Raw genomic sequence first — 27595 nt, forward strand, 5'->3', positions numbered from 1 at the left:
GGCGCCTTCAAATCGTACAAAACACAGCCATAAAAATCATCTTTAATGCTCGCAAATATGATCACATCACTCCTCTTCTGGTTAAAGTGCACTGGCTGCCCACTGAATACCGAATTACCTATAAGATTATGCTGTTGACTTTTAAAACTAAGATTGCAGATCAGCCAGAATTATTAACAGCTAACCAAAACCTACTTGCTATCCCTTCACTTAAGCACATCAATACTATAAGAACCAGCATTTTTTTCTGTCACAGCCCCCTCGCTTTGGAATGCTGCACCAAGCCACTTAGGAGAAATCACGGTCCTCGACAAGTTTAAATCCAGTTTAAAAACATTTCTTTTTAAAGATGCGTTCAAATCATAATCATCCTTTTAAGGATGTTTTAAGTCTACAGTAGTCCAGCCTCTTTGGTTGAGCACTATATTTTACCCTCCTTTTGTTTTTTACCTTTCTTTGTTTTTTTCTTTCCAAATATTGTTGATCCTCCCCATTTCCTTTCATTCCAGTTTATCAACGTCTGTCTGTTGGTATGCTGTCCTTTGCTTTCAGTGGTGTTTTGTTCCCTTCTTTTTTATTATTAACTGTAAAATCGCTTTGATTTTTGATAAAGCGGTATATGAAATTTTAATAAACATGAAACATCTCAAGAAAAAAGAATGCATCTTTGTTCTCTCACTTTGGAATTTTTTTGCTTGCATATCTATGCCTAACCGAACAGTTTTATTCAGGTTTATTTTCCCTTTAAAGTATTTATTGTTATCTTAAGAACATAAGAATTTCCGCTGCTGGGTCAGACCAGTGGTCCATTGCGCCCAGCAGTCTGCTCACGCGGCGGCCCCCAGGTCAAAGACCAGTGCCCTAACTGAGACCAGCCCTACCTGCGTTCGCTCTGGTTCAGCAGGAACTTGTCCAACCTTGTCTTGAATCCCTGGAAGGTGTTTTCCCTTATAACAGACTCCGGAAGAGCATTCCAGTTCTCTACCACTCTCTGGGTGAAGAAGAACTTCCCCTTTTAACTTTAGAGAGTGCCCTCTCGTTCTCTCTACCTTGGAGAGGGTGAACAACCTGTCATTATCTTTTTATTTTATTTATTTACATGACAACAGATAAAGACCAAATGGCCTATCCAGTCTGCCCATCCACTATCTCCTTCTCTCCCTAAGAGATCCCATGTGACTATCCCACACATTCTTCAATTCAGACAGTCTTGGTCTCCACTACCTTAACCGAGAGACTATTCCACACATCAACCACCCTTTCTGTAAAAAGTATTTCCTTAAATTACTCCTGACCTATCGCCTCTTAACTTCATCCCATGGTCTCTCATTGTGGAGCTTCCTTTCAATTGAAAGAGACTGGCCTCATACGTATTTATGCCATGTAGGTATTTAAATGTCTTTCTAGAAACAATACTAACAATAACAATCTAAATAGATAAATTACTTGCAGCAAAAAATGTTGCAAAAATGTTATAAGCCAAGTGGTGGAAATATCCTTTGAAAAACCATTTAAGTAAAGTGGAGAAAAAAGCCTCAACTAGTTTTATATGCAGACGGCCACCCAATGAGTTTTTTAGCCGTTCTTAATCTGTATCATAGGCAAAAAAACTCCACTACTTCTCTAAATGTAATCTTTCAAAATAGGAAAATATTTCACCACTGTGCACAGGGAACAGGAAAAAGAACCTTCAGGAAGGTTACACTTATTTTATAAAACTAGTTGAGGCTTTTTTCTCCACTTTACTTAAATGGTTTTTCAAACGATATTTCTATCACTTGGCTTATAACATTTTTGCAACATTTTTTGCTGCAAGTTATTTATCTATTTAAATGTCTCTATCATATCTTCCCTTTCCCACTTTTTCTCCAAAATATACATATTCAGATCTTTGAATCTGTCCCCAAACACCTTATGACATAGACCAATAACCGTTTTAGTAGCCTTCCTCTGAACCAATTCCATCCTGTTTACATCTTTATGAAGGTGCAGTCTCCAGAATTGTACACAATATTCTAAATGAGGTCACATCTGAGTCTTATACAGGAGCATCAATACCTACTTTTATTCCAGGACAAGCAGGCAACATATTCTCTCATGTGGGTGACATCATCCATGGAGCCCCAGCACAAACAGTTTTAAAAGTGTATCGCCATTTTAAGAACTTTAGAAAGTTCACGAACTGCCCGTATCGTGCATGTGCAAGTGCCTTCCGCCTGATTCTGCTCGTGGCTCTTCAGTTCTTAGTTTTCCTGGAGCAACGTTGTTCAAATTTTTGCATTTGCCTTCCATCTCACGCGTATTTTTTATTCATATTTTGTCTGTGTATTTAATTTGAGTTTAAAAAAAAAAACAGCTGAGGACATTTTTTTTCCTCGCTGTTCTCACTTCACAAGCTTTGTCCGCCAAGGCTTCTTCGTTTTCTTCAGCCATTGAATTCAATTTGGCTGAGGTGCCTTTTCTGTCGATGTCCCAGCCGTTAACCGATTTCAAGAAGTGTTGTAGGTGCCAACGGTAAATTTCCATCACTGACCCACATAGCTGGTGCTTACAGTGCTTTAGCCCTGAACCCTGTGTTGAGTCCTCCACGCAGTGTTCTACCCTGCAAAAACGTACTATTAAGAGTGCAAATGCCAACAAGAGAAGTTTTTCGGCACTGGTATGGACTCCGAGAAGACAACACAGTCTTCTACATTGAAAGCATCAACTTCGGCGTCAGGGTACATCGCTCCATCGGGTAAGCATGCTAAAAAGCCACCAGCTTCCCAACAGGTCTCGCAGGTCAACATTGCATTGAGTCCCTTGATGCCGACCAAGCGACGACTGCTCTTACGTCTGGCTTCTCCTCAATCCTCTTCATGGTCACCCTCTCCGAGGCCACACAGTTCTATTTTGGGCTGAGTCAAATGTCTTCTTTCTAAATTGGAGGATGGGTCTTGTGTACTTGTATTCTCTTATACTTCTCATAAAATAGACCTCGCTGAAACTCAAGCAAAACCATGGAACCAAGATCCTAATTGCACCATATTGGCCAAGGCATGACTGGTTCTGTCTTCTTCTAGACTTGTCCTCAGTAGAAGCTGCCAATACTTTTTTGAGACTAAGGTAAGTAAAACACCAATCTGGGTCAGGGGAGAGTATACACACTTTCGAGTCTGGGGTTGGCTCACATTATAATTCTGGGTCACATTGTAATTCTGGGTCTAAGGGGAGTACACATTGTAATTCTGGGTCTAGGGGGAGTACACATTGTAATTCTGGGTCCAGGGGGAGAACACACATTGCAAATTGTACTAAAGGAGTTCAAGTAGCCCAAGCGGGAATACCCCCACAGGGTACACACATTTCCGAGTCTGGGGTAGGAACACACTGTAGTTCTGGGTCTGGGGAGTCCGGGATAGGTGCACGTTGTAATTCTGGTTCAAGGGAAAGTACAAAACATGCGAATAATGCTAAAGGTGTCCAAGTAGCTCAAGCGGGAACATCCCCACTGAGACGTAACAAACATACAGCATGGAGGGCTATGTACGTAACGCCCACAGTCTGGGAAACAAGATCCTGGAATTAGAAACAGAAATGAGGAATGCCGACTTGGATGTGGTGGCGATATCTGAGACCTGGCTCACGGACTCCCACGGGTGGGACATGGTCATACCGGGTTACAACTTGCTTCGCCGGGACAGGGAGGGCAAAATGGGAAGTGTAGCATTATATACTAAAGATGACATTAAGGTTACCAGAATCACAGATGTCCACTACACTGGGGAATCCCTTTGGGTAAATTTGGCCAGAGGGAAGGACAAATGCCTGTTTCTTGGCGTAATATACAGACCCCCAAAGACAACAGGATGACCTAGATATGGAATTAATTGGCGATATAGAGAATATCACCTTGCGTGGGGACACGGTGTTGTTAGGTGACTTCAACATGCCTGATGTGGATTGGGACACACTTTCCTCTGCTTCCGGCAGCAGCAGGAGGCTATTAAACTCTATGAAGGGAGCAAGACTCAGGCAACTGGTGTTGGAACCAACAAGGGATCAGGCAATACTGGACCTGATACTTACCAATGGAGAAAGTGTCACAGAGGTCTCGGTGGGTGACACATTGACCTCCAGTGACCACAACATGGTATGGTTCAATCTCAGGAAAGGTTTCACTAAATCTACCACATTGACCAAGGTCCTCAAATTTAAGGACACAAACTTCAAAGAAATGGGAGACTTCGTTCACCAGGCGCTACAAAGCCAAGCAGAAACCGATAACGTGGAAGAAATGTTGTCGACTTTGAAAGCCACCATACAAGAAGCAACAAACCGCTATGTTAAATCAGTAAATAAACGGTGAAGGAACAATAAGCCACAGTGGTTCTCTGCGGAGATTTCGGACCTCATCAAGGAGAAGAAAAAAGCATTCATCTCTTACAAACAATCAGGGAAACAGGACTCTAGGGAAGTCTATCTGGCCAAGTCAAAAGCCGTCAAAACAGCAGTTAGGGAGGCCAATTTCCACATGGAGGAGTCTCTAGCGAAGAACATCCAGAAAGGAGATAAATCCTTCTTCAGGTATATCAGTGACAGAAATAAGAACTCAGGCGGGATAGTACGTCTTAGGAAACCAGACGGAGACTATGTAGAAGCGGACTCGGAAAAAGCCCAACTGTTAAATGAATACTTCTGCTCAGTCTTCACCCGCGAGGCGCCAGGACTCGGCCCTCAGCTACAGACGAGGGTTGACGCAGATGACCCGTTTAGTAATTTCGAGTTTACACCCAGTGGTGTCTACTGCGAGCTGTCAAAGCTTAAGGTTAACAAGGCAATGGGGCCTGACAACCTACACCCCAGGGTGCTCAGGGAGTTGTGTGATGTCTTGGCGGAACCGCTATCCGCGCTTTTCAATCTCTCCCTTAGTACGGGTAACATCCCGTTGGACTGGAAGATGGCTAACGTCATTCCACTCCACAAGAAAGGCTCCAAGATGGAGACAGCAAACTACAGACCAGTGAGTCTCACATCGATAGTGTGCAAACTAATGGAAACTCTAATCAAACGCAAATTGGATACGATTCTGAACGAGAATCTACGGGATCCCCGTCAACATGGATTTACTAAGGGGAGATCCTGCCAGTCCAACCTGATCAGCTTCTTTGACTGGGTGACGAGGAAGCTGAATGTTGGGGAGTCCCTGGACATCGTATACTTGGACTTCAGTAAAGCATTCTATAGCGTACCACACCGCAGGTTGCTCAGCAAGATGAGTTCTATAGGATTGGGCGACACATTGACAAAATGGGTTGGGAATTGGCTTGGAGGTAGGCTTCAGAGGGTAGTGATGAACGACAACCCCTCCGAAATGACAGAGGTAATCAGTGGAGTGCCGCAGGGCTCGGTTCTGGGCCCGATCCTATTTAACATCTTTATAAGAGACTTGGCAGAAGGGCTGCGAGGTAAAATAACATTATTCGCCGATGACGCCAAACTAAGCAATGTAGTGGGCAAAAGCACAACAGACATAAATTCAATGTCCGACAACATGATTCACGACCTACTCCTCCTACTGGAGCGCTGGTCTAGATCCTGGCAACTCAGCTTCAATGCCAAAAAATGCAAAGTCATGCACCTGGGCAGCCAAAATCCATGCAAGACTTACACCCTAAATGGCGAGATCCTAACAAGAACTGAAGCAGAACGAGACTTAGGAGTGATCATCAGTGAGATCATGAAGACTGCCAATCAAGTGGAGCAAGCTTCATCCAAGGCAAGGCAAATCATAGGTTGCATACGCAGGAGTTTCGTCAGTCGTAAGCCTGAAGTCATTATGCCATTGTATAGATCCATGGTGAGGCCCCACCTGGAATACTGTGTGCAATTCTGGAGGCCGCATTACCGTAAGGATGTGCTGAGACTGGAGTCGGTCCAGAGAATGGCCACCCAGATGGTCTCGGGACTCAAGGATCTCCCGTACAAGAAACGGCTGGGTAAGTTGCAGCTGTACTCACTCGAGGAACGCAGAGAGGGGTGACATGATTGAGACATTCAAGTATCTCACGGGCCGCATCGAGGTGGAAGAAGATATCTTCTTTTTCAAGGGCCCCGCGGCAACAAGGGGGCATCCGTGGAAAATCAGGGGTGAGAAACTGCACGGGGACACCAGGAAATTCTTTTTCACTGAAAGGGTGGTTGATCGCTGGAATAGTCTTCCACTTCAGGTTATTGAGGCCAGCAGCGTGCCTGATTTTAAGGCCAAATGGGATAGACACGTGGGATCTATTCACAGGGAAAGGTAGGGGAGAGTCATTGGGGTGGGCAGACTAGATGGGCAGCTAAAACCGAGTCAGCATGGCTTCTGCAAGGGTAGGTCATGCCTCACAAACTTATTGCACTTCTTCGAGGGGGTAAACAGCCAGGTGGATAAAGGGGAATCTATAGATATCATTTACCTTGACTTCCAAAAAGCCTTCGACAAGGTACCACACGAAAGGCTGCTTAAGAAGATATGGAACCACGGGGTACAAGGGGTGATCCACCGATGGATCAAAAACTGGCTGGCGAACAGGGAACAGAGGGTTGGCGTAAAGGGCCATTACTCAGACTGGAAAGGGGTCACGAGCGGAGTTCCGCAGGGGTCGGTGCTGGGACCGCTCCTGTTCAATATCTACATAAACGACCTAGAGGCGGGAACCAAGTGTGAGGTTATTAAATTTGCAGATGACACCAAACTATACAGCAGGGCTCAAACCAGGGGAGACTGCGAAAATCTCCAAAAGGATCTAACGCAGCTGGAAAAGTGGGCCGAAAAATGGCAAATGAGCTTCAACATAGGGAAATGCAAGGTCATGCACGTGGGGAAAAAGAACCCGATGTTCACATACAGAATGGGGGGAAAACCGCTAGGGATCAGTAACCTGGAGAGAGACCTGGGAGTGATGGTAGACGCAACACTGAAGGCATCGGCGCAGTGCGCTACAGCCTCAAAGAAAGCTAACAGAATGTTGGGTATCATTAAGAAGGGTATTACGACCAGGACGAAGGAAGTCATCATGCCACTGTATCGTGCAATGGTGCGGCCGCATCTGGAGTACTGTGTCCAGTACTGGTCGCCGTACCTCAAGAAGGACATGGCAGTACTTGAGGGAGTACAGAGAAGAGCAACTAAACTGATAAAGGGAATGGAAAATCTCCCATATACCGACAGGTTGAAGCAGTTGGGACTTTTCTCACTGGAAAAGCGGAGACTTAGAGGAGACATGATAGAAACCTTCAAGATCCTGAAGGGCATAGAAAAAGTAGACAGGGACAGATTTTTCAAATTAAGGACCACCACAAGTACAAGGGGGCACTCGGAGAAATTGAAAGGGGACAGGTTTAGAACAAACGCTAGGAAGTTCTTTTTCACTCAGAGGGTGGTGGATACATGGAACGTGCTTCCAGAGGCTGTTGTAGACAAGAAAACATTAAATGGTTTCAAAGAAAGTTTGGATAGATTCCTAGAAGAAAAAGGGATTGAAGGGTATAGATAGGTATGGACCACTACTCAGGCGATGGGCCTGATGGGCCGCCGCGGGAGCGGACCGCTGGGCAGGATGGACCTATGGTCTGCCTCAGCGGAGGCAACTTCTTATGTTCTTATGTTTTTAACCATGGAGATTAGATGTTTTACGTCCCTCTTTACACAGATTGAAGGATACCTTCTGCATCCCAACCTCCAATCTCTGGCCTTCATTACCTGGATGTTGAGAGCATAGAATTTGAATCTCTAGGCCTGCCTGAGGGTGTCTCCTGAATTTTGCTTACTTCCATGCAAAGACTCCTTAAAAGGTGCTACTCTTTTAAGTGGAAGAGGCTTGCCATCTGGTGTGAGGGCAAGGCCCTAGATCCTTTTTCATGCTCTAGACCAGAAGTCTTCATTGCAAGGCCCGCAAGCCGATGGCAGCCCACGGAGACCTTTTGTGTGGCTCACGTTGCAGTTCAGGGTCCTATCCCCCTCCCCCTGCGGGATCCGTCGCTATAGCCGCTCTTTCACTCTTCAGGATGCTGGCAGCATGAGCGAGCTAAACACACTGCCTTCAGTGGCCCCAGAACCTTTTTTCTCTGTTCCTGCTTCCTGTCCTGTATAGGCAGGAAGCAGTAGCAGAGGGAAAGCTACCGGGTCACTTGCTTTCTTCAATCTCGCTGCCAGCGTGCTGTCTTCACTCTCGCTGTAAGCGGACAGAAGAGTGCAAGAGCAGCTGGCTTACTGGAGTACATGGAGGGGAGTAACAAGGTGGGGGGAAGCAATGTTGGGGTGGGTCGCTGGGGGGGGTTATTAGAGAGATGCTGAAACAGGACCATGGGGATGGGGAGGGGGGAAAAAAAAAGAAAGAAATGCCAGACTTTAGGGAAGGGAAGGACAGAGTTGCCAGCCCAGGGTAGCGAGGCGAAGGGAAGAAAAGAAAAGAAGAGGAGATAACAGACCACCAGAAGGGGAAAGGGAAGGAAAGATGTCAGACTATTGGAGGCAGAGGGAAGGAGAGAGACATGCCACACCAGGGAAGGGAAAGAAGAGAGAGAGGTAAGGGAGAGGGGGAAGAAAAGGACTGAGAGATGCCAGACCACAAAGGAGGAGGGAAGGAGGGGATAGTGATGCCAGACTGTGGGAAGGAGAAGAGAAAGATTTCAGAGCACCAGAGAGGAGAGAGAGGAAGAAGATGCACAGGGATGGAGAGGAGGAAATGGTGAACCGGAATGGGAGGGGTGGGGAAGTGAAGAGATGGAAAAATGCTGTTTAAGAAAAATAGGGAAGAAGAAAGAGAGGGAAACTGGTACACAATCGATGGAGGAGAAGGGCAGAGAGAGGAGAAGATGGTACACATGGACAGATGGGAAGGAAAGACACATAACAGTAGACAGAATTGAGAAGGAAGCAGAAAAATTGAAGAAAGTTGAATGCTAAGAGTTAATGCCAAAGATGGATGTAGAGAAAACCAAAAAAACTCTGTGGAGTGATGATGTTCCCAAATGGACTTTATTTGAAAGTATCAAAGTTCCAAAGGTATACTAAAATCATCCACATAAAATAATTCCATCCACATAAAAGTAAATCATCCACATAAGAGCCTTAAAGGACCTAGTCCGCTAGGGATACAGGACCCAACACGGTCCGCGTTTCGACAAAAAGTATTCTTCAGGGGTCCCTGGGGGTCCTATAAAGGTGAGTACGTGGGCAACAATTGTGTGGTGAACCGGAAGTGAGACACTGCTTGCATTTGCAATGGAAAGCATTGATGTAGGGCAGAAAATGAAGGAGAGAAAAATAGCAATTAGATAAGGAAATGCAGCCAGAGACTGGGAAAAGATGATTAGAAAAATAAAATAACCAGACAACAAAGGTAGGAATAATGCTTTTATTTTAAATTTAGTGATTGAAGTATGCAGGTTTTGAGACTTTACATTTGCTGTCTATAATTTGCACTGTTCAGGAAAAAAATTCATGTCTTTCTATTTCTCTGGTGTTGTACTGCATGCAAAGCCTGGCATCTTAGGGTTTCATTTGTGTATATTAGGACTTTTAGTTTGTAGTGCTGTATTTGCATAGGATTTATCAGTGTTTTGCATGTGTAATCAAGGCCAGGTGTTCTGGTAGGAATGAATGTCGAGAAGCATTATTGGTGTCATGGCCCAAAGTAGGAGCATATTTGTTGGCCCTCCTTCACCCCTTTTGGACCCAAAACTGCCCTCGCTTAAAAATTAGCAAAGACCACTGCTCTAGACAAAAACTGCTTGAATACCTCCTTTCACCTCTCCAAGTATGGTTTGTAAATCAACTCTGTAAGGGTTCACCTTAGTGCAATTAGTGCTTACCATTCTCATGTAAGGACAAAGCCCATCTCTGTTCAGCCTCTAGTTATTCGATTCATGAGAAGTTTATTATTGACTAAGCCTCCTATCAAACCTCCTACTGTGTTAAGGGATCTCAACGTAATTGTCACCTAGCTGATGAAATCTCCTTTTGAGCCACTTGATTCCTGTCACAGAGTCTGGCTCTAATAGCTGCCCCACCTTACACTAAATTTCATCGCAACAGAGTAGTTCTGCACACACCTAAAGTTCCTTCCTAAAGTCATGATGGAGTTCCATCTTAATCAGTTAATAGTTCTGCCAATGTTTTTTCCCAAAACCTCACACTCATCCTGGCGAAAGTGTACTGCATACCTTAGATTCCAAGCAAGACTTAGCCTTCTATCTGGAGTGGACTAAAGCCCATAGACCAGTGTCTCTCAAACTTTCTTGAGCCAGGGCACACTAAAGGTAGTGGCCACGGCTTGAGGCACCCAGAAGTGCGTGGATGTTGCCATGATGACATCATGCATATGTGTGACATTATCACGTTGACGTCTACGCATGTGCAGAGGCCCTCCAGATGGGCCCTGAGATGCCAGTAGTGGGTGCCAGCAAGGAAGAGGCACTGGCGCCAGCTCATTGCCTACAGCAGTGTTTCAACTATTTCAAGCTAAGTACCCCCTAAGTCTAACAATTATCAACTGAGTACCCCAACCACATACCTCCCTAACCCCATCCAAGCTCTGCCCCAGATCCCATCCCTTTACTAATTGTATAGCAATTTTTTCCATTCTTTCCATTTTTCATCCTTCAGTTATTCCGCAAACAACTGAAAACCTGGCTTTTCAGCAAATTGTAGCTCTATCCTTCCCCCCTTTCTCTCCCCCCTTCTACACATAAGTTCATGTAATCCTTTTTCTTCTTCTCTACCCACTATTTTAAGTTCTTGTAAACCGTGTCGAGCTCCATACTCATGGAGATGATGCGGTATATAAACTTAAGGTTTAGATTAGATTAGATTAGATTCATTTTTCACATACACAGTAGATATTGTAACCCGCACTCTCAGGGCAATGTGTCCAGGACTGCGGGAACAAGGATTATGCCCTTGTGAGCCGCGGAAGGCTCCACAAGGAAGGAAAAAGCAAACCACTTTAGAATAAGGATTTTGCCCATAAGTCAGGAAAGTTTTCATGAAAACCAGGACTGGATTTATTTTGTTGCATAACAGTAAAACCAAAATGAAAAACAAACTTTTGTCAGGATTTTTATCAAGCAATCCAGTCTTCTCAAAAAACAAAACTCAATATCACACACAATAAAGTTCCAAAGTTCTTTCAAAAAGAAAAACTAACAAAAAGAAAACAGTCTCTTCCCTTTGGTAGTACACTTGGACTACTAGCAGTGACACAGCACTGCACTCCTTCAGCAATGTAAATTATGCTGACCAGGTGGTGTGCTCCACGTGTTGTAATATCGCTACAAAATAGAGCCCTCTATCCCACCTCAAAACGTGGGGCTAAATCCCCCACCACACTGGCTGGATAAAGTGAAACCCAAAAGATTATCACATATCAGTTTTACAGTCCCACACTTCTGTGCTGTTCTGCTTCAGTTTCAGCAGGACAAAACACATTCTCAAAAGAAGAAAAAAAAAACCAAAAACAGTTCACTGTCCAAAGCATAAGTAAATTATATACTCTTTAGGCAGATTTTGTACTTGCCTTGGAGAGACACACTTCCATGGGTTGAACTGTTTGAACCTCTGGACCTGGTTCTGATTCTAATTCCATGGCTTGTGGAACTTCAGAGAGGTCAGGAGTCATCTCAGTCCCAGCTTCAACAATCTCCATGCATTCTGGGGTTTGTTGGTCCTGCAGAGCTCTTAGTCCTGAGCTAGGCTGCCAGTACTTTTCTTGTGACTGTTCTCCTACTCTCCAGTTCTCCCTCTGCCTTTCCAACTGCTCAGACCTGAGATTAAGGAACTTGCAGCCCCGCCCAACCTTCCCAGGTGCATAGCATTTCCGGTCACAAGACCTGGGAAGTTGAGGGGGAGGGGAAGTCTGAAGCTCAACCCCCAAGCTTCCTCTGCTGGCCTTAGGGAAAATAGCAGGCGAAAAGGGAAATTGTTCTCTAGCTTGGTCAGAATGGGCACTAACTGCTCCAGGCATAGGCCTTATACTAGGGCCAGTCCTAGCAGGCCTACCTCGCATACCACAATATAAATTCTCAAAACTAACACATTTCAATCACTATATTGAAAATAAAATTATTTTATCTACCGGCAATCCTCTGCAGGCTGCTGCAATTAGTTTTAAAGGTGAGACCCAGAGGCCAGGGGGGAAGCTGGAGAACACTAGAGAGAAGGGGGAAACATGCAGGCCTTCAGCAAATTGGGCAGCGCTGGTGCTGTACCATGTAGGGAAGTCAGCTGGCAGGTGCCTCTCTTCCTCCTCAGTGTATCAGCACGGCACACAGTTTGAGATACACTGCCATAGACAGTCCACCTAGCTTTTTGTTTCTTTTGACCTAAATCAGTTGGGAGTAGCCACTGGCAAATGTATAATCTCAAATTGGCTAGCAGATTGCATGTTCTTATGCCTAGACTGGGCTGACTCAGGCTCATAATGTCAGAGCTGTGATGACATTGGTAGCGCACTCAAGATCAGCTTCCATAGAGGAGATATGTAAAGTTGCAACTTGGTCATCCTAGCTGTGTGAATAGAAGGCCTTCTTGTCCTCGGAGAAAGCAAAGTTAAGTTACCTGTAGGAGGTGTTCTTCGAGGACAGCAGGCTGAATATTCTCTTACTCTCCTACCTCCCCTTGGAGTTGTATTCTATTAGCTATATTATAGGACTGAGGGACTTGTATTCATGCATTGGGCTGAAAGGTAACTGCGCATATGCGGTATGGCACTACTAAAAGCTTTTGCATACATTTGTGCTAGCAAGTTCCGTGCCAGGCTCCATCAGACAACGTCACCTTGCTGTCCTTGGAGAGAACCTGCTACAGGTAAGTAAGTTCGCTTTATCCAAAGCAAAAATTAACCATGTATCAATCTTTATAGACATTTCATAAACATACAGCGCAAAATAGAACAACTTAGTAGGTGAATATTTCTCCAAGGAAACTCAGTTCCTTAACAACCTTACAATTAAGATGCTTGAAGGAAACTTTAGGAGTATAGCAGACCAGAAAACATTTGAAATTAGGATAATCAAACACTTTGAAGCTAATAAAAAAGAACTCAATAGAGACCTTGGCGTTCTCAATAGAGACCTTATCGTATTTACAGACTTTCAACTTTGCCTGCCTTTTTGGCTTTTATAGTGTTAAAACAAGCAGATGATATAAATAAACTGTAAAGTGTTACTGTCATATCACCCTTTCCACACTCACCTCTTGTACTGAGCTATAATAGCCTAAGACTTAGATGAGTCTTACTATTTCAGCCCAGTTTAACTGCATTATTTTTTCACTGACCTAATGAAAAGTGTCACAAATATATTAAGGGGGCAGAAGGAGGAAGGGATTTTGGATTTACATAGTAATATAGTAGATGATCGCAGATAAAGACCCTAATGGTCCATCTAGCCTGCCCAACCTGATTCAATCTAAAAATTTCTTGGGTTTTTTTCTTTTTCTTCTTATCTATTGCTGGGCAAGAATCCAAAGCTCTGCCCAGTACTGTTCTTAGGTTCCAACTACTAAAGTCTCTGTCAAAGCTTACTCCAGTCAATCTGCACCCTCCCAGCCATTGAAGCCCTCCCCAGCCCATCCTCCACCAAACGGCCATGTACATAAGAACATAAAAATTGCCGCTGCTGGGTCAGACCAGTGGTCCATCGTGCCCAGCAGTCCGCTCACGCGGCGGCCCTCTAGTCAAAAAACAGTGCCCTAACTGTGTATGTTGAAGCAGTTCAGCTATGGTCCCTTTCAGTTCCTTGATGACCCTCGGATGGATTCCATCCGGTCCCGGGGATTTATCGCTCTTAAGCCTATCAATCTGCCTGCATACCTCATATAGACTGACCGTTAACCCTGTCAGTTTCCCGTTTTCACATCCAGCATATAGCCTGATGGGTTCCGGTATGCTGTGTATATCTTCGGTAAATACAGACGCAAAAAACGTGTTCAGTCTGTCAGCGATTGCTATGTGCAGTCTGTGCAGTACTGGCCTTAGTTCTTCAATATTTACTATTATTTTCTGATTCTAGATCCTCTCTGTTCATCCCACGCTTTTTTGAACTCTGTCACCATTTTCATCTCCATCACCTCTCTCGGGAGCGCAATCCAGGCATCCACCACCCTCTCCGTAAAGAAGAATTTCCTTACATTGCTCTTGAGTCTACCACCCAACCTCAAATTATGTCCTCTGGTTTTACCATTTTCCTTTTTCTGGAAAAGATTTTGTTCTATGTTATTACCTTTCAAGTATTTGAATGTCTGAATCAGATCTCTCCTGTCCCTCCTTTCCTCTAAGGTATACATATTCAGGGCTTCCAGACTCTCCTCATACGTCTTTTGGTGCAACCCTCCTATCATTTTCATCGTCTTCCTCAGGAACGCTTCAAGTCTTATGTCAGTCTCCAAAACTGAACACAATACTTCAAGTGGGGCCTCACCATCGACCTGTACAGGGGCATCAACACCTTCTTTCTTCTACTGGTTATGCCTCTCTTTATACAGCTCAGTATCCTTCTGGCAGCAGCCACCGCCTTGTCGCAATGTTTTTTTGCCTTTAGATCTTCGGACACTATCACCCCAAGGTCCCTCTCTCCATCTGTGCATATCAGCTTCTCACCTCCCAACATATTCGGCTCCTTCCGATTATTAATCCCCAAATGCATTTCTTTGTATTGAATTTTAGTTGCCAGATATTAGGCCATTCCTCTAACTTTTGCAGATCTTTTTTCATGTTTTCCACTCCCTCCTCGGTGTCTACTCTGTTACAAATCTTGGTATCATCCATAAAAAGGCAAACCTTTCCTTCTAACCCTTCAGCAATATCACTCACAAACATATTGAACAGGATCGGCCCCAGCACCGAACTCTGAGGGACTCCACTATTTACCTTTCCTTCCTCCAAGCGACTTCCATTAACCACCATCCTCTGGCGTCTGTCCGTCAACCAGTTTCTAATCCAGTTGGTTCCTAACTTCAGCCCTTCAAGTTTGTTCCAGAGCCTCCTATGAGGAATCGTGTCAAAGGCTTTGCTGAAATCTAAGTAAATTACATCTAGCATATGTCCTCGATTCAGCTCTCTGGTCTCCCAATCAAAAAATTCAATCAGATTCATTTGACCTTTAGTAAAGCCATGTTGCCTCGGATCCTATAACCCAGTAGATTCTAGGAAATTCACTATCCTTTCTTTCAGCAACACTTCCATTATTTTTCCAACAACCGAAGTGAGGCTTACCGGCCTGTAGTTTCCCAGTTCACCCTGTGACCACTTTTGTGAATAGGAACCACATCCACTCTCCTCTAATCCCCAGGAACCGCTCCCGTCTCCTGAGATTTGTTGAACAAGTCTTTAATAGGACCCGCCAGAACCTCTCTGAGCTCCCTCAGTATCCTGGGATGGATCCTGTCCAGTCCCATCGCTTTATCCACCTTCAGTTTTTCAAGTTGTTCATAAACACTCCGCCGTGAACGGCGCAGAAGTAGTAGTTTAAAACAAATTACATTCAGGTACAGTAGGTATTTCATTGTTCCCGAAGGGTTTACAATTATTGAATGACACAGGAACAAATTTTTCCCCGTCACTGCGGGAGCTCTTTTTCCCATGCCAGTGAGTTCTTTTCCTGTCCCTACCCCATTCCTGCAAGCCCTGTCCTCATCTGTACAAGCCTCAAACATATTAAAATCATATGTGTTTGAGGCAGTAGAGCTTACAATAATGGGACAGGGACAGCAACAAAACTCGCAGGGATGAGGAAATTGAGTTCCTGCAGGGATGGGGAAAAATTTGTCCCTGTGTCATTCTCTATTTGCAATCTCACCACCCAATATACATCTGACATTTGATGTTTGGTTCAAACTCCGATCACAGCAATTGTGGCTGGTGCCAAATATCCAACAGCGTGATCAACACTTCTGCCATCTGAATAGTGGCGATATTCAATCTGCTGTCAAGATGAAGTTAGGTCAGGCATTTGCTGGATAACAGGCATCTCCGCACTGTCCTGGTACTATCCAGATAGTACTAAGATGATCTATCAGGATATTTAGCAGCAATATCCAGATAGTGCCACTGAATATCACCCAATAGCTGTGGCTAAGAGAAAGGGAAACTACCACACTTATCTGGATATTTCCCTTTGAATATTGTGTCCCTAAGTTTATACCTGAGCCAATGGAAGGCTAAGTGACTTAATCAAGGTCATAAGGAGTGTCAGTGCTATTGGAACCCTCAATTCTCAGCCCACTGCTTCAATTATTAGGCTACTTTTGATGCCTTTTATTAATTAACTACAACCTGTATGTTTACCTTTATGCACACTACCAAACCTTCTCATTATCTCCCACTTAACGTACTACAACCTACTCCTCACATCTCCCAAAATATATATGAAATCATCTGTGCATCTTATATTTCATCAATATCATTAGTCATAGGAGCCAACTTTTCAAAATTATTGGGGGTGCTAAACCCAATGGAATTACCTCTCCCTGGACACAAAGAATTTGTTCAGTATTGGGGTGCTCAAGCATAAGAAAGTAAAAATAGCCTTACTGGGTCAGAACAATGGTCCATCAAGCCCAGTAGCCCGTTCTCACGGTGGCCAATCCAGGTCACTAGTACCTGGCCCAAACCCAAGGAGGAGCAACATTCCATGCTATTGATCCAGGGCAAGCAGTGGCTTCCCCCATGTCTTTCTCAATAACAGACTATGGACTTTTCCTCCAGGAAATTGTCCAAACCTTTCTTAAAACCATCTACGCTAGGCGCTCTTACCACAACTTCTGGCAATGCGTTCCAGATCTTAACTATTCACTGAGCGAAAACAAAGCTTCCTTTTCCACATACTGTTCAAGCTTCTCTTACTCACCTAAAAGCACCTTTATTCTGCAGCACCTCACTATCTTACCTCTTTATAACTCCTCAAATGCTTTTATGTGAGCTTTACTTAGCAGGCAAGTCATTCATATCTATATCTTTTTCCTCAACTGCCAGTTCCCAATCTGTGCTTTGTATCTTGGTGTGTTGTATACTTGGTATAAATATGAGTTGGTGTATAATGCTCCATATTTGACTTTATTCCAATCCAATCTAGAAACCCATCTCTCTGAAACCACTTTTAGACTGCAAGTCTATTTCTCATGATCACAACCTTGTTAGTTTTAACAACTATTTTAATAAATGAAGCTTGTATTATCTGAACTAGACTTTAAGCTCTTAAACAGTTCTATCTTATATTTACAAATAGTAGAACTCTAGAAGTGATAAGTAGCCATAATAAAACAGGGGCTAGTGATCAAAGGCTGGATTTGATGGCCACCTGATCATCTTTCAATAACCAACTATGTAAAGACTTAAATGTATAAACAGAGTTCTCTTGAACCTGATTCATATTTATCCTATTGATCTCTGACATAAATAAAATGAACTAATAGACTTTTTAAAATAATGAGAAGCAAGTTGTGGGGAATCCTCACCCATATCCCTGAATCACAGCTGGGATAGAAATGAGAACATACCGAGAGGATGCGATCTCCCCTCCTCAGCTCGCCACTCAGATCTGCAGGTCCACCAGCCAGAATGAAGGAGACGAAAATGCCTTCACCATCTTCTCCCCCTACAATATTGAAGCCGAGTCCTGTGGAGCCCTTGTGAAGGTTGATCTTGCGTGGTTCCCTAGAAACCCGACGGAAAGACATGTCAGAGGTAGATAAAGGCTCTCAGTGCAGCAAGACTGCAGCTCCTAATCTGAGACTATCTTAGACTGCCAGAACCGCCCTCCACCTAAAGCTGCTCAGCCTGTTCAACAAGTTCCAAACAAATTCATCAGCTGCCAATTAAGAAACTGACGAATTTCAAGTGAGGTGTTCCTAAGATTGCAAAATTGGATAACTAGCAGAACAGCTGATTCCAGCTTCTTGAGTCACCTTTCATAATGGGGACATTGCAATGGAAAGGAACCTATGATTTGTTGTATATCAATTTCGATAAACATAAACCTGGATTTCTTATCTTTCCCAAATGGGCCCAGCAGCAAACTTGGCACCTCTGTGCCAGGCGTGCATGAAGTGGATAAGCAATGATCCAGATATGTTCAAAATCACTGCAGAGATAAATAAGTCAACAAGAATGCTCAGACACTTTTTTCCCCCTTGAGAAAATGGTACTCAGGATTCAAATACTCTCTACCACCCCTAAAAAGAAAGCCCCCAGACTCAACTATTCTCTTCTTGCGCTCCTTTATTCGTTCTTTCCTATTCTGTTCCTTAGCCTTCTCATTCTATGCACATAGTTTTCCTCAATCTAATCCTTAGGAACACCTCTCAATGTAGCTAAAAGTTCCTAAGAAGAGTAATGCAGAGTTTTAGATGCACTTAGGGAAAGCAATTTTCTAGTCTTCAATTTATGAATAACTTTTTTCATAAGAATGCAAAGTGGTATACTTCTTTGTAAGTAAGGATCCTCTGTGTTTAGCCCAGACTTCCTTGAATTCTGTTGCTTTTTGGCCTTCACTATCTCTTGAGATGTATTTTAATCTACCACCTTTCCTTTAAAAATGTTTCCTGATGATACTTAAATATAGAGCTTTATATCATGACCTCTTTTTAAAGAACTTTCTCTCCACTGACCAAGTAGAGAAAGCGTGCAGAGACATTACTTCAGAAATACTTTCTAAAATAAATTTGTAGACCGTGTGGGAATCAAGGGTTTATGTCAAGGTTGTGTTCGAAGGAATGGATAATATGGTTGTTTGAGGGGATGGTTCTATATGTGGGGATATTTGTCCATATGTATATGAATGACGTGCATGAGCTGAATGTGTGTGTTTGAGGATGTAGAGATGTGTGAGAGGCTGTATCTGGAAGTAGATATATGTGGAAGGGATGATTTCAAATGGGTTGAGAGTTGTATGACTGAAGGGGCTTTGTGTAGGATATGTGAAATATACAGATAAAAATATAAGAGTTGCCATACTGGGACAGACTGAAGACCCATCAAGCCCAGCATCCTGGTTCCAACAGCGACCAATCCAGGTCACACATAGCTGACAAGATCCCAAGAGAGTAAAACAGATTTTATACTGCTTATCCTATAAATAAGCAGGTGATTTTCCAAAGTCTATCTTAATAATGGCTTATGGACTTTTCTTTTAGTTACACGTTAAGTGAAGAAATATTTTATTTGGTTTGTTTTAAATCTACTATTTAGTAGTTTCTTTGCAGGCTCCCTATTCCTGGTATTTTTGGAAAGAGTAAACAAGCAATTCACATTAACCCTTTCCATTCCACTCCACTCAGTATTTTATAGACCTCTATCTCACCTTAGCTTTCTCTTCCCCAAGCTGAAGAGCCCTAGCCACTTCAGCTTTTCCCCATAGGGAAGTTATCCCAAGACCTTTATCATTTTGATCACCCTTCTCTGTACCTTTTCTAATTCTACTATATCTTTCTTGAGATGCAGGGACCAGAATTGCACATAGTATTCAAGGTGCGGTTGCACCATGGAGCGATACAAAGGCATTATAACATTCTCAATTTTGTTTTCCATTCCTTTCCTGATAATTCCTAACATCTTATTTGATTTCTTAGATGCTGCTGCACGCTGAGCAAAGGGTTTAAACATATCAACAGATACCTAGCCAGAATGAACAGACAGATGCTGAAATCTTATCAGAAATTAGGGAGGCTAACAAACTGGATAACACAATAATAATGGGTGATTTCAATTACCCTAATATTGACTTGGTAAATGTAACATCAGGAAATGCTAGGGAGGTAAAATTCCTTGATGAAATCAAAGACTGCTTTATGGAGCAGCTGGTCAAGGAACTGACAAGAGGCGAAGCAATTCTAAACCTGGTCCTTAGTGGAGCATTTGATATGGTGCTGGGGCCTCTTGAGAACAGTGATCATAATATGATCAGATTTGATATAATCTCTGGAGTAAGTACACACAGGAAATCCAATAGCATTTAACTTTAAATAGGAGACTGACAACACAAGGAGAATGGTAAAAAAGAAACTTAGAAAAGCAGCTGCAAAGGTTAAAAATTAACATCAGGCACAGATGTTATTCAAAAGTAGAATTCTGGAAGTCCAGATTATATATATTCCATGTATTAAAAAAGGAGGAATGAAGACCAAATGGAAGCCAGCGTGGTTAACAAGTGAGGTGAAGTAAGCTATTAGAGCTAAGAGGAAATCCTTCAGAAAGTGGAAGAAGGATGGGCAGACTGGATGGGCCACTTGGCCTTTACCTACCATCATGTTTCTATTTTTCTAACTGAAAATAATAGAAAACAGCATAAGGAATGGCAAGTCAAATCAAAGCACTGATAAGGAAGGCAAAGAGAGATCTTGAAAAGAAGAATTTTTTGGAGGCAAAAACACAGTAAAAACTTTTTTATGTATATTAGAAGCAAGAAGGGAAAATAATTAGTTGGATTGCTAGATGACTGAGGTGTAAAAGGGGCACTCAGGGAAGACAAGATCATAATGGAGAGATTAAGGGCTCCTTTTATCAAACTGCAGTAGAGCTTTTTACCTCGGGCCAGCAAGGTAAAAATGGACAACTTGACAAATCGAAGAGTAGCAAATTGCCTGGACCGATTGGTACACATTCCAGAATACCGATAGAATTGAAAAATGAACTTGCAGAGCTATAGTTAGTAATTACCAGCAAGACTGGAGGGTAGCTAATGAAATGCCAATTTTTAAAAAGGGTTTCTGAAGTGATCTGGGAAATTATAGATCAGTGAGTCTGACATTGATGCTAGGCAATATGGTAGAGACGTATTATAAAGAATTACAGAGCATATACTTAAGCCTGAATTAATAAGACAAAGTCAACAAGGAATTATCAAGTTTCAAGTTTTATTGGTTTTTAATATACCGACCATCAAACGAATATCTGGACAGTTTACAATGAATCTAAAAAGCGATAAAAGTAAGATAAAAATGTTGGCATTAAAAATAAATAGGTGAACATAAATAACATGGACTGGACAGACTTGAAAGTGAGGGTAAAAGGGAAGGGAAGGGAAAAGTTACATGTTGAAGAAGAAATGGAGACAGTAGGAAAGGGGAAAGAACATATGGATAGGTCGCTTTATCAAAGCGGTTGGTTGTAATTAGAAAAGGAAAAGAGAGAGAGGATAGAAAGAGAGAAAAAAAAAAGAGAGAAAGAAAATAAGAGAAGAAACAAAGAGGGAGAGTTAAAGGTGAGTCTAAACGTAGCCAAAGGCATCACGAAATAAAAAAGTCTTTAGGCTTATCTTAAATTTGTCTAAATGTTGTTCGTCAAGGAGTTGCTGTGGTAAAGAGTTCCATAAAGTTGGAGCAGTTACCGCGAAATTTGTTTTCCGGGTGTAATAAAAGTCTTTTATGGAGGGAATGAAGAGGAGTTTTTGGTCGGTTGACCTTAGAATGCGTGGGGAACATTGGGGAATAAGAAGTTAGTCGAGAAATAAGGGTTGGTGAGAGTGTTTTATTTTGAAAGAGAGTAGTACAATTTTATAAGTGATACGGTGGGTAACGGGGAGCCAATGGGCCTCTTTGAGAAGAGGGATAACATGCTCAAATTTGCCTTTTTTGTGAATGAGTTTTATTGCTGTGTTTTGTATTAATTGTAGGCGTCTGATTTCTTTTTGGGGGAGACCGTTGAGAAGAGAGTTGCAATAATCTAGGTGAGGTGAGAAATGACTAAGCAATGATTGACTCGGTCTCTAAGATTGAGAGTAGTGACCGAATAATGCGAAGTTTGAAAAAACAGATTTTTGCAATTGAACTGATATGGTCATGGTAAGTGAGGTCTTTATCAATGATGACGCCTAACAGTTTTATTTTTGATTCTATTTTAATTGGAGTGGAATTAATGGAAAGTTGTCCCGGTAAGGGGGCACAGTTTTTAGTTGGAATTAGGATAGTACGAGATTTATCGATATTAAGGGAGAGTTTATTTAAGAAAAGCCAATTATATATGCTGTCTAATTTATCGTTTATGTCTCAGATGTTTGTAGTGTTGATTGGGTGAAGGAGTTGTATATCATCAGCGTATGCAAAAATTGTAAATCCAATAGATTGTGCTAAAGTAAGTAGAGGAGACAGGAAGATGTTAAATAGAAGTGGGGAGAGAATCGAACCTTGTGGAACACCGTATGTTAGAGATATAGGTTGAGAAGTTTCGTTCTTTACGTGGACTTTAGAGCTGCGGTCGTTAAAGTAGGATATGAACCAAGAAAGAGCTGGGCAATTCTGGTCACTGCATCTCAAATATAGAATAATTGGATTAGAGAAGGATGATGAAAATTCTAAAAGGGATGGGATGACTTCCCTATGAGGAAAGGCTAAAGTGGCTAGAGTTCTTCAGCCTTGAGAAGAGATGGCTCAGGGGAGACATGATAGAGGTTTGTAAAATATTGTGTGGAATGAAATAGGTAGGTGTGAATCACTTGTTTACTCTTTCCAAAAATTCTAGTACTAGGGGGCATGCAATGAAGCTACTTAGTGCTAGATTTAAAACAAACAGGAAAAAATATTTATCCCAGGACAAGCAGGAGGTATTCTCACATATGGGTGATGTCATCGATGGAGCCCAGATGCGGACGCCTCACAAGCAGACTTGCTTGAAGAAACTCGAAGTTTTGAGTCACCCGCACTGCGCATGCGCGAGTGCCTTCCCACCCAGCGCAGGGCTCGTCTCCTCAGTTCTCAGTTTTCCGCGGAGCCGAGAAGTCCCTCTTTGACTCTCTGCGTTTAACTTCATTCCTTTGTGCCTTCTCTGAACTGCGGTTTGTATTTTTTTCCTCACGAATCGCTGTTCTTATTTTATTTCTTTTATTTTTAGTTTAAAAAAAAAATTTATTTCTTCTTCTGTTCGTTTTTCGGGACAGGCCGCTCATCCGCAGCCCAAGGGCTTCAATCTTGCGGTGGCTATTTTTCCTTCTATGTCCCGGCCTGCCATGGGCTTCAAGAGATGTAGCAAGTGTCAGCGTGCGATCTCTCTTACTGACCCTCACGGATGCTGCCTCAAGTGCCTTGGGCCGAAATATCATCCTAGGTCGTGCCTACCTTGCCAAACACTTCAGTCTCGTGCTTTCAAGCATCGTTTTATTTTGGTGGACAAGCTTTTCGAGATGGAGTCTTCTACTGATCTCTTGACTTCGAAGGCGTCTTCGGCCTCGACTCCTGCCGAGGCCCCTTCTGCGCCTACTGCTTCCACCTCGAGCCTCATCAGACCTTCGTCGTTTGCAGCGGCTCTTGCTTCGACGCATCTGCTGTATCTTCCCCCTGTTTCCTCAGGTCAGATAGCTCAGCAGTTGGTTCCACCGGTGGTGATTAAAGTGTCTAAGACTCCCAGGTCGAAGCACACTCACACTACCTCGAAGGAACCTCCAGCCAAAGCAGGTGGTCCGGTTTCAGACGCGGATCCATCCTTGCCGGCTTCTTTCCAGACCATGTTAGAGAAGCAGTTTATTCAGTTCCTTACTAACATGGGACCCAAACTACTTCCTCTTATCCAGCCTGGGCATTCAGCAGACTCCCGCAAGGTCGAGCCGCTTCCTTTGCCCCAGTCTGAACTTACACACTCTTTGCAGGGAGCAGAGTCTCTGCGAGTGTCTGGTCTGGCATCCAAGCACGTGAAGCAAGGAGCAGATTCTTTGCGAGTGCCTCAACGGGAATCCTCACACTCTATACAAGGAGCAGAGTCTTTGGGAGTGCATCGAGGTTCCTCCACCAAGCCTCTGGAGTTTCGATCTACAGCCTCTAGTACTATTCATCTGATGGCATGGGCTGCTCTCGTCTCCGAGGCGAAGTCTCCTCGATCCTCTAGATCTGGTTCCAGACAGTTCTCACTGACGTTCAAGGCCTTCCTCGAGGCATCCTTCCAGGCATAGTTCTTCTCAAGACAAACCATCTTCCTCTAAGCCTCGATCTACTCCAACCTCGACCAGACCACCGACACCTCGTTCGAGATCTCCGATGCCGGACCTCGAGGATATTCCGGTTTCGATTGCCTCGTCCAAGTCACCAGGTTCCTTTGATGCCGAAGCTTCATCTTCGACTCAGGCTGCCTTGATGTCCTCGAGTCTTTCTCGAGGCAAAGCATTGGCAGATCAGCTATCTTTCTCGTCTTTCCTTCGTCAGATGGCTGTGAACTTGGATTTTCAATTAGATACTGGCTCAAAATACTCTAAGGAGTATCTAGAAGTCATGCATCTTCCTCAACCTCCGGCAGAGTCTCTTAAGCTTCCACTTCATAAGCTTTTGAATCAGACTTTTGGTCGATGCATGGAAACACCTTTTTCCATACCAGCTGTTCCAGGCAAATTGGACTCTAGGTATAAAACTGTGCATCGCTAAGGATTTGACAACTCAGTTATCTCATCAATCCCTCCTTGTCGAATCCTCCTTAAAGAGGTCCCATCCTTCCAAGGTTTGTGCCACCGTTCCTCCTGGAAGGGAAGGGAAAACTATGGACAAATTCGGACGTCGCATCAATCAAAATGCTATGATGTCCTCTACAGTCCTCAATTATAATTTTCAATTCATCACTTATTTTGAATTTCTTATTTCTTTATTGCCGAAGTTCTTGCATTATCTGGATACTCAAATGCACTTTGAATTTCAAGAGGTTATTGCTTCTTTGTCTCAACTCCGGTTGCATCTCCTCCAGTCATCTTATGATGCATTCGAGTTGACTGCTCGAGCAGCTGCTTGCTCTGTGGCTATGCGTCGTCTTGCTGGCTTCGTACCATTGACATAGACCCTAATCTTCATGACCGCTTAGCTAACATTCCTTGTGAGGGCAATGACCTCTTTGATGAATCTATCGAGGCAGCCACCAAGAAATTGTCTGACCATGAAAAATCTTTTGCTTCGATTGTCAGACCTAAGCCAAAGCCAGCTCCTGCCAAGCCTGCACGCCCTGCTCTTATCTATCAACGGCATTATGTTCCAAAGCCGGCTCCATACACTCACCCTCCTCTTAAGAAACAGCAACCTCAGAAGCACCAAAGCCCCCAACCTTCTGCTGCACCTAAGGCTTCTCAGCCTTTTTGACTGTTTAAAACCGTTATGACTCTGCCTCATTTTCCCCCTATAGGAGGTCATCTCCATCATTTTTATGACCGATGGACGTCAATTACCTCCGACCTCTGGGTGCTTACCATCCTCAGAGAAGGATACTCTCTTCATTTCACTCAGGTTCCACCAGAGCTTCCTCCAAGAGAGTATCCTTCCAATCCATCCCAGACCGCCCTCCTTCTTCAGGAAGCTCAAGCTCTGCTTTGTCTCCATGCCATCGAACCAGTTCTCTTGGAGCAGCAAAACGGGTTTTTACCCCGTTACTTCCATGTTCCGCAGAAGACGGGCGATCTGCGACTCATTTTGGATCTCAGGGCTCTGAACAAATTTCTAGTCAAAGAAAAGTTTCGAATGTTGTCCCTGGCATCCCTTTATCCCCTTCTCGAGCAGAACGACTGGTTATGCTCTCCGGATCTCAAGGAGGCCTACACTCATATTCCCATTCATCCGGCCTCAGATTTCGGGTGGGGAATCTGCATTATCAATACAGAGTACTACCATTCAGCCTGGCCTCGTCTCCCAGAGTGTTCACCAAGTACCTGGTAGTGGTAGTAGCAGCTCTAAGGAATCATGGTCTTCAGGTGTTTCCCTACCTCAATGACTGGCTCATCAAGGATTCCACGTCTCAAGGGGTTATTGTAGCGACCCAACAGACTGCCTGGTTTCTACAAAGTTTGGGATTCGAGATCAATTTTCCCAAATCTCAGCTTCAACCCTCACAGACTCTACAATTCATTGGAGCTGTTCTAGACACTGTCCAACTCAGAGAATTCCTAACACAGCAATGTCTGAAAGCTATACTTCAACTCTGTCATACAGTGTCTTCCCGATCTTCCATCTCAGTGAGACACATAATGGTACTCCTAGGTCACATGGCCTCCACAGTACACGTGACTCCATTTGCCAGACTTCACCACAGAATTCCTCAGTCTCTCTGTTGGTGGATGCTCTCTTCCAATCTTTCCAGAGGTTTGCTTTTTCAAACGCCTCCTCATCAGAAGGTTCTCACAACAGACTCTTCGACCTACGCTTGGGGCGCTCATCTTGATGGTCTCCATACCAAGGCCTCTGGACCAGTACGGATCGTCAGTGTCATATCAATCAGTTGGAACTCAGAGCGATCCTCAAAGCTTTTCAACATCTGCTTCACGACCAAGTAGTCCTTATTCAGATGGACAACCAAGTTGCCATGTATTATGTCAACAAACAGGGAGGGACAGGATCTGCCTCCCTTTGTCAAGAAGCTCAGGAGGTTTGGGACTGGGCAATCCACCACAACACCTTCCTCAAAGCTGTCTACATTCAAGGGGCAAAGAATTGCTTCACAGACAACTTGAGTCGTCTACTGCAACCTCACGAATGGACACTCCTTTCTTCGCCTCTTCATCACATTTTTTCACAGTGGGGAATGCCTCAGCTAGACCTCTTTGCGGCTCCCCATAACTACAAACTGCCTCAGTTCTGCTCCAGGATATACTCCTCATCGCCTCGAGGCAGATGCTTTTCTTCTGGAATAGACAAATCTCTTCTTGTATGCATTCCCTCCATTCCCTCTCATTCTCAAGACTCTGGTCAAGTTGAAGAACGATCATGCCACCATGATTCTGATTGCTCCTTGGTGGCCGAGACAACCTTGGTACTCCCTTCTACTTCAACTCAGCAGCAGGGAGCCATACCTTCTACCAGTTTTTCCTTCTCTGCTTACACAGAGTCAAGGATCTCTGCTTCATCCCAACCTGCAGCTTGGTACCTCTCAACATAACCCCTCTTCAGTTTTCTCAATCTGTAAGAGACATTTTAGAGGCTTCTAGAAAGCTCACCACTAGACAATGCTATCACCAAAAATGGACTAGATTTTCTACTTGGTGTTTTTCTCATCATAAAGAGCCTCAGCATTCCTCCTTATCTTCTGTTTTGGACTATCTTTTGCACTTATATAAGAAATAAATTACATTACATTACTTATCCAATTCTGGCCTCAAGTCTACATCTATACGAGTCCATCTCAGTGCAATTGCGGCTATAAGAACATAAGAACATAAGCAATGCCTCCACCGGGTCAGACCTGAGGTCCATCGTGCCCAGCAGTCTGCTCATGCGGCGGCCCAACAGGTCCAGGACCTGTGCAGTAATCCTCTATCTATACCCCTGTATCCCTTTTTCCAGCAGGAAATTGTCCAATCTTTTCTTGAACCCCAGTACCGTACTCTGCCCTATTATGCCCTCTGGAAGTGCATTCCAGGTGTCCACCACACGTTGGGTAAAGAAAAACTTCCTAGCATTCATTCTGAATCTGTCCCCTTTCAACTTTTCCAAATGCCCTCTTGTTCTCTTATTTTTCGAAAGTTTGAAGAATCTGTCCCTCTCTACTCTCTCTATGCCCTTCATGATCTTGTAAGTCTCTATCATATCCCCTCTAAGACTCCTCTTCTCCAGGGATAAGAGTCCCAGTTTCTCCAGTCTCTTAGCATATGAAAAGTTTTCCATACCTTTTATCAGACGTGTCGT

At 43.6% G+C, this 27595-nt stretch overlaps 1 protein-coding gene and 1 long non-coding RNA gene across 2 annotated transcripts in view; one reads left to right on the forward strand and one right to left on the reverse strand.

Moving 5' to 3' along the window:
* DLG3 (discs large MAGUK scaffold protein 3) overlaps positions 1-27595 on the reverse strand; it is a 490171-nt gene that overhangs the window by 261275 nt on the left and 201301 nt on the right. Inside the window, exon 9 of the mRNA XM_033945041.1 lies at positions 17522-17678. Coding sequence (XP_033800932.1) covers positions 17522-17678 — 157 coding nt within the window. The remainder of the gene's footprint in view (positions 1-17521; positions 17679-27595) is intronic.
* LOC117360747 overlaps positions 1-27595 on the forward strand; it is a 76426-nt gene that overhangs the window by 38935 nt on the left and 9896 nt on the right. The gene's annotated exons all lie outside the window — the stretch shown is intronic.

The sequence above is a fragment of the Geotrypetes seraphini genome, chromosome 5 (genome assembly GCF_902459505.1).
Source record: "Geotrypetes seraphini chromosome 5, aGeoSer1.1, whole genome shotgun sequence".
Taxonomy (NCBI): Eukaryota; Metazoa; Chordata; class Amphibia; order Gymnophiona; family Dermophiidae; genus Geotrypetes; species Geotrypetes seraphini.